We start from the raw sequence: 14,147 nt of genomic DNA, 5'->3' as shown, positions 1-14,147 counted from the left end.
AGACGACAACAGCGCAGGTTGAGGAGAAGACTACAGCGTACGTGCGCCTAAAATAACGCGAGCGTGCATTTTCGCGCGCATGCGCACACGCGTTGTTGATGACTAGCTAGCTTTAGCACAGTAACTCGGCTGGTTTCCTCCCCCAACTCTCAACTTACTGCCTAACTTTGTGTCAGTAAGTTGGTCAGTTGCTGCTAAACCTTCGTTATTCACCATGTTACAGTTCCTGGTGAGTTTAATCGACGTTAAAATGCATGACAGCGACGTTTGACAGGATGCTGACAGATGCGAAGCTAGCCTAGCTAATGTGTTAGCCTGAAGATAACTTGCTGTTAATGTCATGTCTGTGTTAGTTTTCTGAAAACAAAGCTGAAGAGCTGTCACCAACCATGAAGATAACAGTTAAACGTTAAAGTCACTTTAATGAACGTTCGTGTGAAACTTCTGAGATGTTACTTCATCAGTAAGTCAGATGTTTTCGGCCTTAAATGACATGTGTTGTTTGTCTTCCAGGCTGGCTTCACCTTGGGAAACGTTGTGGGCATGTACCTGGCTCAAAACTATGATGTAAGTTTGACTCCATCTGATCTTTGTGTGAATTCAACCTAAAGTTGTCTGCTTGTCACACGGACTCATCTCTACCACGCCCTCCATTGGACAAACCGAGGGTGTCTGCCTGGTGTGGTACTGCAGGAGCTATTCATAACCTCCACTGACGTACCATCAACTTTATGATCAATAATAAGGCCTCTATTATTGATAAAAGTAGTGTGGACGCTTCTCGGTATAATGCAGTTCAGTTTAAAGTTGAATCAATCCCAGCCATCATAAAGGGAGGATTTATTGGAGAACTTTGTATGACACTGCACTACTCTGAGCTACGTGTAACTAATAAACTGGTATCTGCATATGTGTATCAAGATTGTAGTGACTGTACTGCGGTTGCCCCTATAGGTTCCCAACATAGCCAAGAAGATCGAAGCCTTTAAAAAAGACGTGGAGGCCAAGAAGAAGCCCCCAGAGTGACCAAAGCGGGACCATGCTGCAAGCAAGAACAGAAGAGACTCTGGAGAGAATCTATTTATTTGACAGGGTTATTATATAACAAGCATACATTGCATATAAGGATTGAAAATGTAAAATATGTATGAGAATATTAACAGTGCCTGGAACCGCATTTGTTTCTTCCTTTTAGTTTTAGCGGCGTGTTCTCATTGTAGCCTATTTTTATAAGATAAATGGTGCAACAACAAAAAAAAGACTGGATTTAAAGAATATTACAACTCACTGGTGGGATCACTTTAAGTCCAGTATCATGGCACTGTTTTCTTGCCTTTTCTGGGACGCACTGTGGTGTTTTTTTTTAACTTGCACATGACGTTCATTATCTCCACATTAGGTGTAAATAATGTTCTCCAAATTTAAAGTTAATAGAAGCTCTTCTGGTGTCGCATAACACAAAGTTTAAGCATTTCCTTCGCAAGCTTCCAGTTTATCCATAACAACTGCCAAACTTTTTATGACACAATTCTCAATCGCTCTGCTGGCAATAAAGTTGTTGATAATGAATTCTGAAGTCTCTGCCTCATATGTGAAGTCAAGATTTACTGGCACGATTTTGCGGTTTTATATGAATTTGTTGAACGAAAAAGAAAGCTTCCATATTGCTGCATCGCACTGGTTCTAGCAGTTGAACTTGTCGTTACTAATTTTGCCCACCAGATGGTGCCATCAGTAAGGAAAATTTTCTCCAAGGTTTGGCAGAAATGTTCTACTTTTTCTTCTTCCTTTTCGTTCCCTTCTTCTTTTTCTTCTTCTTATTTGAATGTGGCCACCCGAAGCCTCTGAACTCCAGACAGTCCACTGCGTTGTGAGCAATGTAGTAGACGTTCTCCATGGCTGCCGGGCTGAGGATGTCCACCTCTGTCTTGGCGGTCTTGGCACTAGCGGACCTCTTTTTGGGTGTTTTTGGACTCCCAGTCTTCTTGGCGGGCCTTGAACTGTGGGACCTTGATTTCCTGGACTTGGTGGGCTTTGAAGAAAATAAGAGTTTAATCCAATTAGGTTTGATTCCTCTACAATTGAGTAGTTTGGGTTGTCCTGTATAATAGTAATGTTACATATACTTAACCATAATGAAAGATGTCAAGGTCGCTTTCAATATGATGATAGATCATTCACCCATCTGTAAAATTATGTTTTTACACAGAGGAATGCTACAATTAACAGGGTTTTGGTTTTTTTTGATCATTTAAGCATGGCAGTACATAAACAGCGTCCTCAAAACACCTTCAGCTCTTTAAATATTCACAAATATTAAAATATACATGTTTATCTTACCAGTTCTGGACTTGGCACTGTTGTAAGTGGCAACTGAATGGCTTCAACTGGGACAGTGATACCCTATTTGTTTATGCCCCGTTGTCGTAGAGACAGGACGGACTCGCTCATGAATGAAGGGGTTGGCCTCACCCACGAGCCCGTAAATTCTTTTGTTGCATCCAAGACAGCTTCAACTACAACACAACGCTCAGTAAGAGAGGAGGAGCCAACATTCAGTCAGTCTTTTGCTTTTTTATTTTGAGTGCAGTGGAATTCATCACTTTTTAAGACAATAAGCTTTCAAATTCTTTGGCAATTCTCACCAAATTCTCCAGATTTTAAAAAGCCCTTGCATTCCCACATTGTGAAAATGCAGTTGTTTTTTTTTTGACATCACTGTGACATTTAAATACATTCAGTAAATGTAAAACTACCAGATACCATGCAGAAGCTCTTGGATTTCTCAGTCATGCAATATCAAGAAAATATTCACAACTGTAAGTGTCCAGCCACTGTGAGGATAAGAAGAAAATCCAATATGGACCCAAGAAACTTGTCAGTTGTGAGCGAGATACGCACAACCCAAAATAAATATGCACTGTTTTCAAATGACGTCAAAATTCAACAATCAGGTTTGCGGAAATGTTACTGCACATACAGCAGTAGTGTGGCATCCAAAAGTTCTATTGTTGTCATGATAACACCTGTGAAAAGAAGCGCTTCGTTCCAGCAATAACAATGATGGAGGTTTGGTGGAGCACCTGCATAGAGCCATCATTCTCTTTGAAGGCATTTTTTTGCTTTGAAAAGCCTCGACTGCAGCAACACAATAATAGCTTTGTTTTTCCGTGTAAACTGGCGCTGAATTGTCTGGCGGCGGCAGGGTGGTGTGGTGATCAACTCCAACCACAGGAATTCACTTCAAGTCCGATATCTACCCTGCTGTTCTCGATACAACACAAATAATAACCAGGTTCGTGGTTGTTGACCCGTACTTCTCTAAATAATGGAGCGACATGATATTTAAATTCACTTTGTGGCAGTGATGCAGGAGCAGAACGACATTTTCACTGCAGAGCTCCATGCATTTAAGCCCTTGAGGGTGACAAAAGAGGTGAAAAGTGGGCGTTAAGTAGCAGAGCTACTGGGTAGAGATGAGTTGCACGATCATGTGGATGATGCGGGAGCCGCGGGGGCAGCTGCACAGGTCCATGCTCGGGTTCCTGATTTTGTCCTCCAGCAGCTGGTCCAGTTCCCAGCGCAGCTCCTTCACCAGCTCAGCCACCTGAGTAACACGCATATTTACAGAGGCCAGTTCATGTGTGTAATTTGATTTGCTTGTACAGTGTTTTTCTGTATTTTTTCATGATTTAAACTATTAGATCTCCATTATTTCTGACCTGATGAGAGGCGGCAGCGAACCGGATCCAACCATCGTCGAGCGAGATGACGAACTCTCCCTTGTGCAGCTCCATGTTGACCTGCCCTCCTCCGAACAGCACCAGCGGGTACACGGACACCATGCTGCAGTCCCTGATGAAGATGCGGCTCGTTTTCACCTTCTCGTGGTAAACCAGGTAGGGGCTGTTGTAGTGGCGGACCTGGAACACAAAAGAAGGGTCAGGAGGCTTGTCGCTCCAACTAGCTGTTCACTTCGAGACGGCAACTCACCGTGTAGTTGACAGACGAGGGGTGCACGTGGACACAGCCGTCGTCCTTGGTCATGAAGCGGAGCTCATTGGCTTTGGGCTGCATCTTCATCGCTCCTTTGCTGGTCATCTTGTAATTCCCCTGAGGAGCTCGAACCTGGAACAATGGGATGGAACACAGGATAATGAGTGTGCGAGAAGAGGCATGGGAGGTTCTTCCTAGTTATTACAAGCTTCACTTTCTTATTCGATGAATACAGAGAATGAATACACACCTGGACCACATTGGGATAGAGGGCAGCACAAAGCATGGCAGACATCAGCCGGATGTTTTCAGCATTCGAGTTAGCCTGAAGAGGACAAAGCAATATTATACAACTTATATATCAACGTCTATTAGAAGAACAAATAAACCACTTCCAGCACTGCTAAACTTGTTTTTAATCTGTGTTACCTCCCGGCCAGTCGCCTCCAGAACACCATCCGTGCCTTTAGAGCTTGTGCGCTCTATAATCCTGGCCCTCAGTCCCTCTTTGATGAAGCCGATGTCAGACAACAGCTCAGCAAACTGCCTCTTGAGACTGGCGATCTCCTGCACACGTCACAATAGATTTTTCTTTTTAAATAAAGGCATTTTTCTTGGACCGCTGAAAGTATTTCTAACAGAAGAACACAAAAGATGAACACAATAACCCTGAATTACAAGATTCATATCAGTTATTTTGACATGAAGCAAAAATGAAAACCTGTAAGCCTCGCCAAGACAGGAAGTTCTCCCTGCAGTAATTGTAGCCGGCCTGGTGGCCATTCTTTGCAGCACAGCACCATCCCTGCAGGAGAAAATCCATCACATCCATCATTTGAAAAGCATTTTTACATATAAAACACTGAGAATGTGTGCTTGAGTCTAGCCAGTACCTTGTATGCCTGTAACAAAGCTAGATGGTCACTACTGGCCAAGGCAAAGGCTTGTTTCTTCTCATTGGCTTCATCCCGTTTGTCCCATGGAGACACCTTGAAAACAGAGATGGGATAACAGATATAGAAGTATCTCCACATTTGACATTATGTAGGTTCTTCTCCATTGAAAAATATCACGAAGATCAAGCCAAAAGCGGTTCTGTGATGCCAAGATGTGACGCATATCTCAACAGTGGCGAACGGTGTCTTACGAATGGTGATTTGAAGGCCAGACTGGCAGCGATGGTGAGCGCCGGGTCGAGGCAGCGAAAGATGGCACCGAACAGCATGAGTTTCCCAATGCGCACGTCGACGGGCAGGCAGGCCAGGTGGTAGCCCAGCGGGGTCAGCTTCTCATCTGCAGTCAGGGCGCCCAGGTCCCGCAAACGCTGCTTGGCCGCGTCCAAGCTTCCCATCGCCGGCGGCTCGATGAGCCGAGAGAAGACAGACTCCAGCGTCTGCTCGGCAAACACGTCCAGGATCTTGATTCTGTCGGAGAGAGAGGGAAATTGTGAACACTCGGGGAGGGAAACATTTTTTTATGCATATCCTAAAATCCAACACGGTGATATTCCATTGGCCCGGCTTCCCCTCCATATACAAGCATAAATCCAGTCATAAACCTCTATAATTTGTATTTACAGAGACAACAAAGCAGGTTAACGTTTTGCTAAAAGCAAACAGATGGATCTACCGGAGGCAGAGCTGCTCCAGAGGCACTCTCTGGATCTCAGGCAGCTGTTGCTCAGCCAGATGGTGTTGGAAGCAGTGGCTGGTGAAGAGGTGGAAGCAGACGCCCGAGGCCACGCGACCCGCTCGACCCTTCCTCTGCAGCGCGTTGGCTCGAGACACCCACGAGTCCTCCAGGCTCTCCATGCTTTTAGACGCATCGTACCTGAAGAAAAATACAGCAGATGTAGATTTTAAAACGTGAAATTAGAAAAGATGCTGTTTTGTGTGACAGCAATGTTGTGGTACAAGTCACAGCCCCTGTGCAATAAAATACACACATTTCCATACAGTAAATATGTGTACAATGCGAGGTTACCTTTTCTCCTTCATCTTGCCGGAGTCAATGACGTATACGACGTCGTCAATGGTTACCGAGGTCTCAGCGATGTTTGTAGAGATGATGATCTTTGTGACGCCCTCTTGGGGCCGGTTGAAAACTGCCTGCTGCTCCTCATTGGACAGGGTGGAGTGGAGCGGGTACACTGCACACCTAACAAGGGGAAAGGACAGCCACATTAGTCAGCAGGTGACTATGACAATTCGACAGTAACAGGAATTACATTTGCAGAATAAACGCACGACTTTAGTCACAGACCTGGTGGCTCCCCTGTTGTTAAACATTCTGTTGGACATGAGCTGCTCGTAGAGCATCTTGATCTCAGCCAGGCCTGGCAGAAACACGAGCACCGCACCTGGACACAGAAACCAAAAGATGAATTCCACCATAAAGTTCGCAATAAAGATCCTGCACAGTTTTGAATGTACCTTGACTAGCCTCTTACCTGGAGTGTAGTCGTGTTTTCCATCTACAATCCACTCCAGCAGGCTCTCCACCAGATCCATGTTGATCTTGTCCAGGTCCATTGCAGCGATGGTCTTCAGCACAGACTTCTTGGTGTCTGCATCGACAGAAAAACATTTATTTTAAGACCAAGGAGGTACAGTGTAAGCTTTAAACCTAATCAAACTATAGAAGAGGTTATTTCAGTTTATGTTAACTGTTAAATACTCACCTTTGTATCTGACTGTGAGCTCATGCAGGCCGAGCTGCTGGTCTGGAACAGAGTCTTTGATGAAGTCCTTCTTACAGAAAGACATGAAGTTCCACATGTCATCGCCCAAGTCGTCCACCAAGTCCCTCGACTCTACTCTGCCTCCCCGTCCGCTTGTGGAAGACGAATTCTGTTTCCCTGAGCGCATGTAAGGACTGCCATCCTCAATGACGTAGCTGGTAAAGAAAGACAGCTGTGATATTTTGGATCTGGACCTCTCGTCTCTCCCCGTGTGTGTCTGTATCATTTTGCTTAAACACTTGTTGAAGTGATGGAGGATGTACTCACCGGGCTTTAGCGATGGCATCTTCAAGGAAAAACTGGTCGACAGGAAAAGTACGTCCTGAAATGAGAAGAAATATCTATGAAATAAGGTGTGAAGTGATGTGCATATCATGTCTTAAACTGATACCATGAGCGGGAACTTACCTGGTATGTGGATAGCGGGACAGTTGTAAAAGTACTCAGAGAAGAGGTTGGCGTTAAGCGTCGCACTCATTAGAATGATCTTCAGGTCAGGCCTCTGCACAATCAGGTCTTTTAATACCAACAGCAGGAAGTCGCTGACAAAGAGAAGATGAAATAGAGAGACAGACGGTGACCAAAAAAAAACTGCTTACAAGGTTGTGATTATTTTGTACATTTTTATAATCCACTGAGAAGCTAACATATGCTTGAATGCACACTTTCTGTCATCTCACCTCTCCTCCGTTCGCTCGTGCACCTCATCCACAATAACGTGCGTGACGCCTGTGAGGTCCGCCTCACCCTCCAGTCTCCTCAGCAACACACCTGTGGTGCAGTACAGCAGCCTGGTGGCAGATGTCTGACAGAAGAAAGTAGTCGGGGTAAGTAACTGTTTTATAATATAAAGCATGGCTACACATACCAAGAATATGTTGCATATACTTCAAGTTCCTTTGGACTCGGTGACTAAAAGCAGATGGCTTGATATCTTGCATACTAGATGTACATGTCAATTGTGCCCGTCGTACCCTGACAGTCTCCAGGCGGATCTGGTAGCCCACTGAGTTGCCCAGACACTCTGCCCGCTCCTGTGCCACTCTCTGGGCCACAGAGATGGCAGAGATGCGGCGTGGCTGAGTGCAGATGATGTTGGCCACGTCGTCCGCTCGGCCGGTTAATGAGGCGTCCAGAATGAACTGAGGGATCTGAGTGGTCTTACCACATCTGCAGAGAGGTAACAGAAAGAAGAAGAAGAAAAAAAAAAAACGTTAAACACAATCTTCTTCTTCTTTCAATATATTTATATGCAGTCCTCTAGGATCTCTATTGGGTGTCTTTTATCACACATTTTTCACTTATCTTTTGTAGGTGTAAAAATGAGAAAAAGGAAAGAATAGAATGACTGCCAAGCTGTCCTGTGTGACCCACCCTGTCATCCCGCTGACCACCAGCACCTGGCACCGGTCTAACAGATCGAGGATGTTTTCTTTTTCTTGCCAAGCTGGCAGTTTCCTCCTCTGCTCCAACATGGACCTGAAACGCCTGGATGACTGGGTGAAGAGAAGTATGGTTGGACAGTGATACATTAAAAATGCATCCTGTTGGAGTGGATGTAAAGATAGATTAATTGTCGACAGCAGCCTTTTTTTTTTTTTTACCTGTTTCTTTTGAAATTCTCGACACAGCTTGCCGTTTTCTTGCAGCAGGTTGTCCATCTTCATGCTGTGCTTAGTCACCATCTTCTTCCGCAGATTGACATAACTCTCACTCTCGACTGGAACGGCCTCATCCTCGTCTTCATCATCCCTTTCATCCAGCTCCTCTGCCTCTGCCGTTTCTTTCACTTTAAGGACAGAGATGATGTCATTTCAACTCACACATGTAAACACAGTGCTGAACTCCGGTGAAATTAGCAACAATAAATAATCTTTTTAACTCACAATCTACAGGTCTCTGGTTGATGGGTGGAGCAGTCCTTCTGCTGGTGATGTGATTACTGCTGCTAGCACTACTACTCCTACTTTCCTCAGAAGTACTGCTCTTCGCACTCTTGCTCTTTGCTATAGCAAGCGATGGTGGAGGAACCACAACAGGCGGTGGCGTGCTGTATTTGTGATGACTAACAGCCAGCAGTTCATTCATGGTAGTGTCATCCTCGCATATGGTAATCAGAGTGTAAACAACAGGCTCGTTGCTCTTTGCTGCAGCCAACGCTTCTCCAAACAATCTTTCGGTCACAGTGAGCCTCCCTGCAGCTCCAACAGACTCATCGGTGGTGCTGAAGGCGACTATGGGGGCCTGAAACGGGTATCGGTTTCCTTTGGGGAAACGGATTTCTAGTTCATACTCGGGAGGAGAAAAGCTGCTGAAGCCGGGTTGGCTCGGGCCCATGGGGTCTGGGGAACCAGCCCCGGATCGCCCTTTTGTGGGGAGCTGGTGCTTGAATTTGCATTTGTCCCCAAACCGGCAGCCTTGTCCTCTCATGTAGAATCTGCATACATCATGAATGCTTACAACTCCTCCACCGCCACCTCGACTCCCGACGTGCCGGCCATTCCTGGAGGCATTATCTGCGAGGAACGAGAGGTCCAGGGTAACTGCCCAGACTGCGTTTGCAATGCGCTCACTGAAGCGCTCGCCGTAAATAGCAGTTAGAGCCAGAGCCTCTTCCTGCCTCTGGCTCAAACACTCGTCCATAGGCACCCCCTCAAGGCCGTCGGAGGAAATGGCTTTCTGGCCGTAGCGCTCGCTGAAAATCTGGAGGAGCAGTTGTTCTAAAGTGGCCCCGAATTCCCCTCCACCAGACTCCAGTGCCTGCTTGCTGCGCTCCCTGTCAAACCCATACCTACAGATAGATAATATGAAGGTTAGAAGACTAGCTAAGTTTCACCAAACTTTTTTTTAAGTTCCTGACAGCCCAGATCAGAAAAGGTTAACTGTTAACTCCAACATCATAAATGAACAAATCTGAACATCACCTGCTGAGTTTTCCTATAGCAAACAGTGAGATGACGGGTTCAGGAGTGGGCCCTTCATCACCAGACTCATACAGTTCATATCCTGGGCTCTCTGCCCTCTCCACAGGCTCGTCATTAGTTTCCCAAAACTGGCCTTCCTCGCGGTGGTCCAACTCATCGATTTCCTCTTCATCCTGTTCTCCCCCCGAATAATCTGAATCGGACTCACTGAGGCAGAGAGGACATGAGAGTTAAGAGTTGACGAAGCAGGAACAGATCCCCAATTAGTCTCTTAGTAGAATGTACTCACTCATATGGCTCATCAAAGTCCTGAGACTGCAGATCCCGCAGCAGCTCCTTGAGTTGCTCTTGGTTCTCATTAGTCATAAATATCCTCTGCATGGGCAAGGTGTTAACCTCCGGCCTGATGCCGTCACCTGACTTTGAGCATGTCCTGGGCCTTGCCAGGGACCTTGGGAGAACCTTGCCGCTGCCTCTCCCACCACCTCTGCTATCCCTGGCTCGATCTCCTCCTCTTCCTCCTCCCCCTCCTCTTCCTCGATCTCCTCCTCTTCCTCCTCCCCCTCCTCTTCCTCGATCTCCTCCTCTTCCTCCTCTTCCTCCCCCTCCACCACCTGAATGACTGCCGCCACCGCCACGTCCTCTGCCAGGTCTGGAGGCAAAGCCAAGTAAACAGAGGGGAACAAGAGAGGAGAATTAAGATGTGAACACGATGAGTGCGATGAATTCCACATCCGATAACGGATTTGTTGGTTTTGACTGTTTACCGGCTGGGACGAGCGGGTGCAAAATTAAGGCTGAAATCGTCGTCGTCATCCCAGTGACCGACAGCAGCTTCTTTCCGACCTCCACCGCCTCCACCTCCACCACCTCCTCTTGGCTTGTTAAATCTCCCCCCTCCTCTGTTTGGCTTCCCACCTCTCCTCCTCGCACTCATGTCTCTGTTCAAACACAGATGATGACGTTTCAAAGCACAAACACATCACAGATTGCTCTAGATGCACTGCTGTCAGATCAAAGTCCACTCACCTTCACTCAGTGTCCTCTCATAGCGGTAAACAATCTGTGGAGAGACACAAAATGCATAGCTTGAATAAATTCTCTGAGCTGTGGGAGTTCCCAGTAATCCTGGATACACCAGAGAGAGAGAGAGGGAGCTGATAGCTGCCGACCCGGGCAGAGCGAGGCTGCTACTGTACATCCACTGCAGTGCACAGAGTCGCACATAGCTGTGGGCTGGCTCATTGTGGCACTTCAGTTCAAGTGCGAGCAATGAGATGGTGGCTGACACACACAACGCTGGTGGCTACAATTATGCAATCAAACCAGGCATGCGGACTTAACAAGCCAACCGGGGCGGCGGCCATTTGACTTCAAGCATGGCTGGCTGATGTGTTAAGTTACCAAGTTATGAAAGCACGGGCTAGAGCTCCCATCAGATAAAACACGGTGGCGTTTTCGTGCGGCGTAGCCCGGCACGTCAGTCAGAAGTTGTGCTCGAAGCTGCGGCTAGCTAACAAGCTAACAGCTAGCAAGCTCGCTCCTCACTTCTGGTTTTTACAAAGCCGGCAGAGAGACTTTCTCACGAGACAAGTCGAGAGGTTTGGTGTCTCAAAACGCCACACATGTACAGAAACATAACATAAAGTGATAACGTGTAAAAGTACTGGAAAAACTTAACTTTCACAACAAGTGTGTACAAACCTGAGGCAGCTGTTCAGACCACCGGCAGCTCGCATCTCTCTGATTGGTCGAAACTCCGGGGTTCAAAGTTTCTTTTCCGGTGTCGCTTGAGCGAGGAAATGCAAAAATAATTTGTATTTTTATTATTTACGCAGTATATGTATATTATAGAGTACATTTGAGGCAACATGTGTGATGCAAAATTGTTTTTTCATGAAAACTAAAGCTATCTCAAAAAAGCACTTTTTTAAAAAGGTCGACTGCGCCAAACCCGTATCCATGGTAACATCGGTTCGCCCCCAGTACTAAACAGACTCCTTGTCTAAGTGGAGAAGTCAGGACGGGGTATTTTTAAAAGTGACACAGCGAGCAAATTTTAGCAGGAGGTTCGCTTGTGTCGTCTTCGCAACTCTTTAATCAGTTGTTTGAGTTTTCACATTCAAGAAGCTGGCCGCTGCGAAAGCGTTTTCCTGTCGCTTCTGTCAACCATCTGCCGCCCCGGGGGAAGCTGTCACTGATGTCTGGTGGGGTGTGATTGTGATGATTGCGATGATTGACACACACACACACACACACACACACACACACACACCTCTGTTTTCTGCCTGCTTGTCTAATTCGGGATGATTTACACTTTCAGACAAGAAGAAAGGTGATTTTTTCCGAACTCCAGGTGAATATCCAAGTTTCACACCTGAGCATATTGTATGACAGCTGAGGTGCTTGAGCTAAACATGTGTGTTTGTTTACAGGGGAAGGACCCATAAAGGTGTCCTACATTTTCCCAAATGGAGACAGATATGGTGAGTGATGGTACAGCTTCACACGTTTACATAGCTGTTACATACTGTAGGTCTCATCATCTCTTCTTCTCCTCAGAGGGGGAGTGCAGCAAGACTCCATCAGGGGTGCTGATGAGGGGTGGTGTTGGGAAACACACCTCAACAGATGGTGTCACATACATCGGAGAGTGGCATGACGACAAAGTATGTATTTGCATGTGTGTGTACACTACCTCCTCTGATGCCTGTGTGCTTGTATTTCCCCTCATGCTCTCTCTCTGTGCCTCTCACAGATGCATGGCAGAGGGACCCTGAAGCATTCCTCTGGTGCTTTATATGAAGGAGAATTCAAAGACAACATGTACCACGGCGCGGGGACTTACACCTTCCCAGATGGCTCTACTTATAAAGGCCAATTTCATGAGAACAGGTAAAGAAATAAACAATTTTTCTGCACTTGTTGTGTCATTCCTTTAGTGTGCTCTGAAAAGAGTCCTTTATGAGTTTCCAAATACTGTGTAATGTACTGTACAGCTGTCTACTAACTGATGGCAATGGTTTCGGTTTAGCCGTCTTTCATTAACAGATTAAAGCAGCAAAGGCTTCAGTTGTACATTTCTAAAGCCATCAGTGGCAGCAAACCAGTGTCAGGATATTATTAGTTCATGCAGGGCTTCACAGTATGGTAAAAAAAAAAAAAAAAAAAAAGAATCATATTGATATTGTTTTGACAGATATTACAATTCCAATTTGATCCAAAATGATTTGGACTGATACATTTTGTACCATCATTTCGGTTTACTATTAGAAACTATTAAATCAGTTGTTTTCCCTTCCCTTCAGTGTGTTATATGTTCTTGTACATGTAAAAGATCTTGAAAGTTAAAAAGGTAATAGTCCATACAAACAGAAGCTCTTTTCTCCAACAGGAAACACTGCTCCTGAAATGCCTCTTCAGTAGCCCCGCCTTTCATTCAGTGACTTTTTGACATCACTACAGAATCTTGTCACACATTTGCACAGTGTTTGCCTTGACTTGAACATAAGAATTGATTAAGCACAGCTGCTCTGTTGGTGTTAGTGGTGCTGTCTCAGGCATGTGTGAGCTGACCAATCACAGCAGACCTGGTATTCAGGAGGAGGGGCCTTAAAGAGAAAGGAGCTAAAACAGAGTGTTTCAGACGGAGGGGGAACACAGAGCTGCAGCACTGGACAGTATGAGAAACTGAAGTGTTTTTTTTTTTGTATTAAAGCATGTAAACATATTCTAGTGATAACCCAAATTAAAATTATGAACCTGAAAGAGAGCATAATATGTCTACTTTAAAATCATGTTGATGTGACATTAGTCAGGGTCTGTTGCAGCCTTTGTGATTTGGATATAGCACTTAGCCACACTGTGATTTTTGATCATTTTGATAATGTTATTACATTTTTCAAAACATTGTGTTGATGCAGATATATCAAATGTAACATGTTTGATGTCTGAACTGGTGTGTTCTAGGTTGGAGGGAGAAGGGGCATTCGCTAACACACATGGACTGGTTTGGATGGGGGAGTTCCACGGCAAAGCAGCGCTCGGCCTGAAAATGCAGCTCAACATTTAGGCATCATAGTACTGCAACGTCTATAAAACACTGCATGGAATATTTTATGTTAAAATTAAACTGTATCGGACTGTATTTTTCATCTCGCTTCGTGCATGTAATAAATACATTTGCTGTACTAAACGCTGACAGGCTTCTTTCTGCCCACATCCATTTATTTTCTATATATTGGTGGTTAACCATCCATGCAATCAGTGAGTCATGTCTCCTGCCTGGAGTCACTCTTTCAGCCCCATTTCCTGCATTACTGGTCGTGGTGCTCCAACACAGCTAGTGTCTCTTTGCATAAGCTTCATTATCACTCAAAAGACGACAACATTTTTTCTGTCTTTTTGTCACTCTGCTTTTATAAAGCTTGCTGTGAGAGGACAGGTGCATAATATACAGAAATACATGTTATTTCACTGCACACATG

General features: G+C 45.4%; 4 protein-coding genes across 5 annotated transcripts; 2 read left to right on the top strand and 2 right to left on the bottom strand.

Moving 5' to 3' along the window:
* Window positions 1-36: 36 nt before the first annotated feature.
* stmp1 (short transmembrane mitochondrial protein 1) lies at window positions 37-1,569 on the top strand. Its single transcript, XM_030439273.1, has 3 exons — window positions 37-229; window positions 514-567; window positions 955-1,569. The coding sequence occupies exons 1-3, from the start codon at window positions 215-217 to the stop codon at window positions 1,024-1,026; spliced, it is 141 nt and encodes a 46-aa protein (XP_030295133.1). The 5' UTR covers window positions 37-214; the 3' UTR covers window positions 1,027-1,569.
* smkr1 (small lysine rich protein 1) lies at window positions 1,068-2,498 on the bottom strand. The gene is made up of 3 exons (XM_030439272.1): window positions 2,341-2,498; window positions 2,132-2,185; window positions 1,068-2,032 (listed from the first exon to the last, which is right to left on the bottom strand). The coding sequence occupies exons 2-3, from the start codon at window positions 2,132-2,134 to the stop codon at window positions 1,772-1,774; spliced, it is 264 nt and encodes an 87-aa protein (XP_030295132.1). The 5' UTR covers window positions 2,135-2,185; window positions 2,341-2,498; the 3' UTR covers window positions 1,068-1,771.
* A 56-nt stretch (window positions 2,499-2,554) lies between these two features.
* On the bottom strand, window positions 2,555-11,576 carry dhx57 (DEAH (Asp-Glu-Ala-Asp/His) box polypeptide 57). 2 transcript variants are annotated; one of them, XM_030439260.1, is made up of 25 exons: window positions 11,365-11,576; window positions 10,690-10,723; window positions 10,428-10,601; window positions 9,950-10,312; window positions 9,661-9,867; window positions 8,623-9,527; window positions 8,341-8,525; window positions 8,111-8,232; window positions 7,711-7,906; window positions 7,417-7,541; window positions 7,145-7,278; window positions 7,004-7,058; window positions 6,677-6,891; window positions 6,446-6,562; window positions 6,259-6,355; window positions 5,980-6,153; window positions 5,626-5,826; window positions 5,144-5,420; window positions 4,890-4,985; window positions 4,718-4,801; window positions 4,426-4,563; window positions 4,247-4,321; window positions 3,994-4,128; window positions 3,723-3,923; window positions 2,555-3,607 (listed from the first exon to the last, which is right to left on the bottom strand). In XM_030439260.1, exons 3-25 carry the CDS (start codon window positions 10,595-10,597, stop codon window positions 3,464-3,466), a joined length of 4,416 nt encoding a protein of 1,471 aa, XP_030295120.1. In that variant the 5' UTR covers window positions 10,598-10,601; window positions 10,690-10,723; window positions 11,365-11,576; the 3' UTR covers window positions 2,555-3,463. The 2 variants fall into 2 exon arrangements, with proteins under 2 accessions (XP_030295120.1, XP_030295119.1); XM_030439259.1 differs by lacking the exon at window positions 11,365-11,576 and having other exon boundaries at window positions 10,690-11,136.
* Window positions 11,577-11,605: 29 nt separating this feature from the next.
* morn2 (MORN repeat containing 2) lies at window positions 11,606-13,855 on the top strand. Its single transcript, XM_030439262.1, has 6 exons — window positions 11,606-11,867; window positions 11,984-12,016; window positions 12,096-12,146; window positions 12,223-12,329; window positions 12,419-12,555; window positions 13,630-13,855. Exons 1-6 carry the CDS (start codon window positions 11,861-11,863, stop codon window positions 13,730-13,732), a joined length of 438 nt encoding a protein of 145 aa, XP_030295122.1. The 5' UTR covers window positions 11,606-11,860; the 3' UTR covers window positions 13,733-13,855.
* Window positions 13,856-14,147: the final 292 nt, after the last annotated feature.

This window comes from Sparus aurata, chromosome 14 (assembly GCF_900880675.1).
Source record: "Sparus aurata chromosome 14, fSpaAur1.1, whole genome shotgun sequence".
NCBI classification, from domain to species: Eukaryota; Metazoa; Chordata; class Actinopteri; order Spariformes; family Sparidae; genus Sparus; species Sparus aurata.
This window is presented reverse-complemented; position numbering and strand designations above follow the sequence as displayed.

What these genes read in the sequence shown, in the direction of transcription:
- stmp1 (XM_030439273.1), top strand. An exon ending in ACCTGGCTCAAAACTATGAT is followed by an intron (nt 568 to 954) that starts GTAAGTTTGACT and finishes TTGCCCCTATAG; the next exon opens with GTTCCCAACATAGCCAAGAA.
- dhx57 (XM_030439260.1), bottom strand. Translation starts at nt 10,597, where the DNA reads ATGAGTGCGAGGAGGAGAGGTGGGAAGCCAAACAGAGGAGGGGGGAGA. An exon ending in GCACCCGCTCGTCCCAGCCG is followed by an intron (nt 10,313 to 10,427) that starts GTAAACAGTCAA and finishes CTTTGCCTCCAG; the next exon opens with ACCTGGCAGAGGACGTGGCG. An exon ending in CCTCGTCTGTCAACTACACG is followed by an intron (nt 3,924 to 3,993) that starts GTGAGTTGCCGT and finishes TTTGTGTTCCAG; the next exon opens with GTCCGCCACTACAACAGCCC.
- morn2 (XM_030439262.1), top strand. An exon ending in TGATTTTTTCCGAACTCCAG is followed by an intron (nt 12,017 to 12,095) that starts GTGAATATCCAA and finishes GTTTGTTTACAG; the next exon opens with GGGAAGGACCCATAAAGGTG. An exon ending in GAGAGTGGCATGACGACAAA is followed by an intron (nt 12,330 to 12,418) that starts GTATGTATTTGC and finishes TGCCTCTCACAG; the next exon opens with ATGCATGGCAGAGGGACCCT.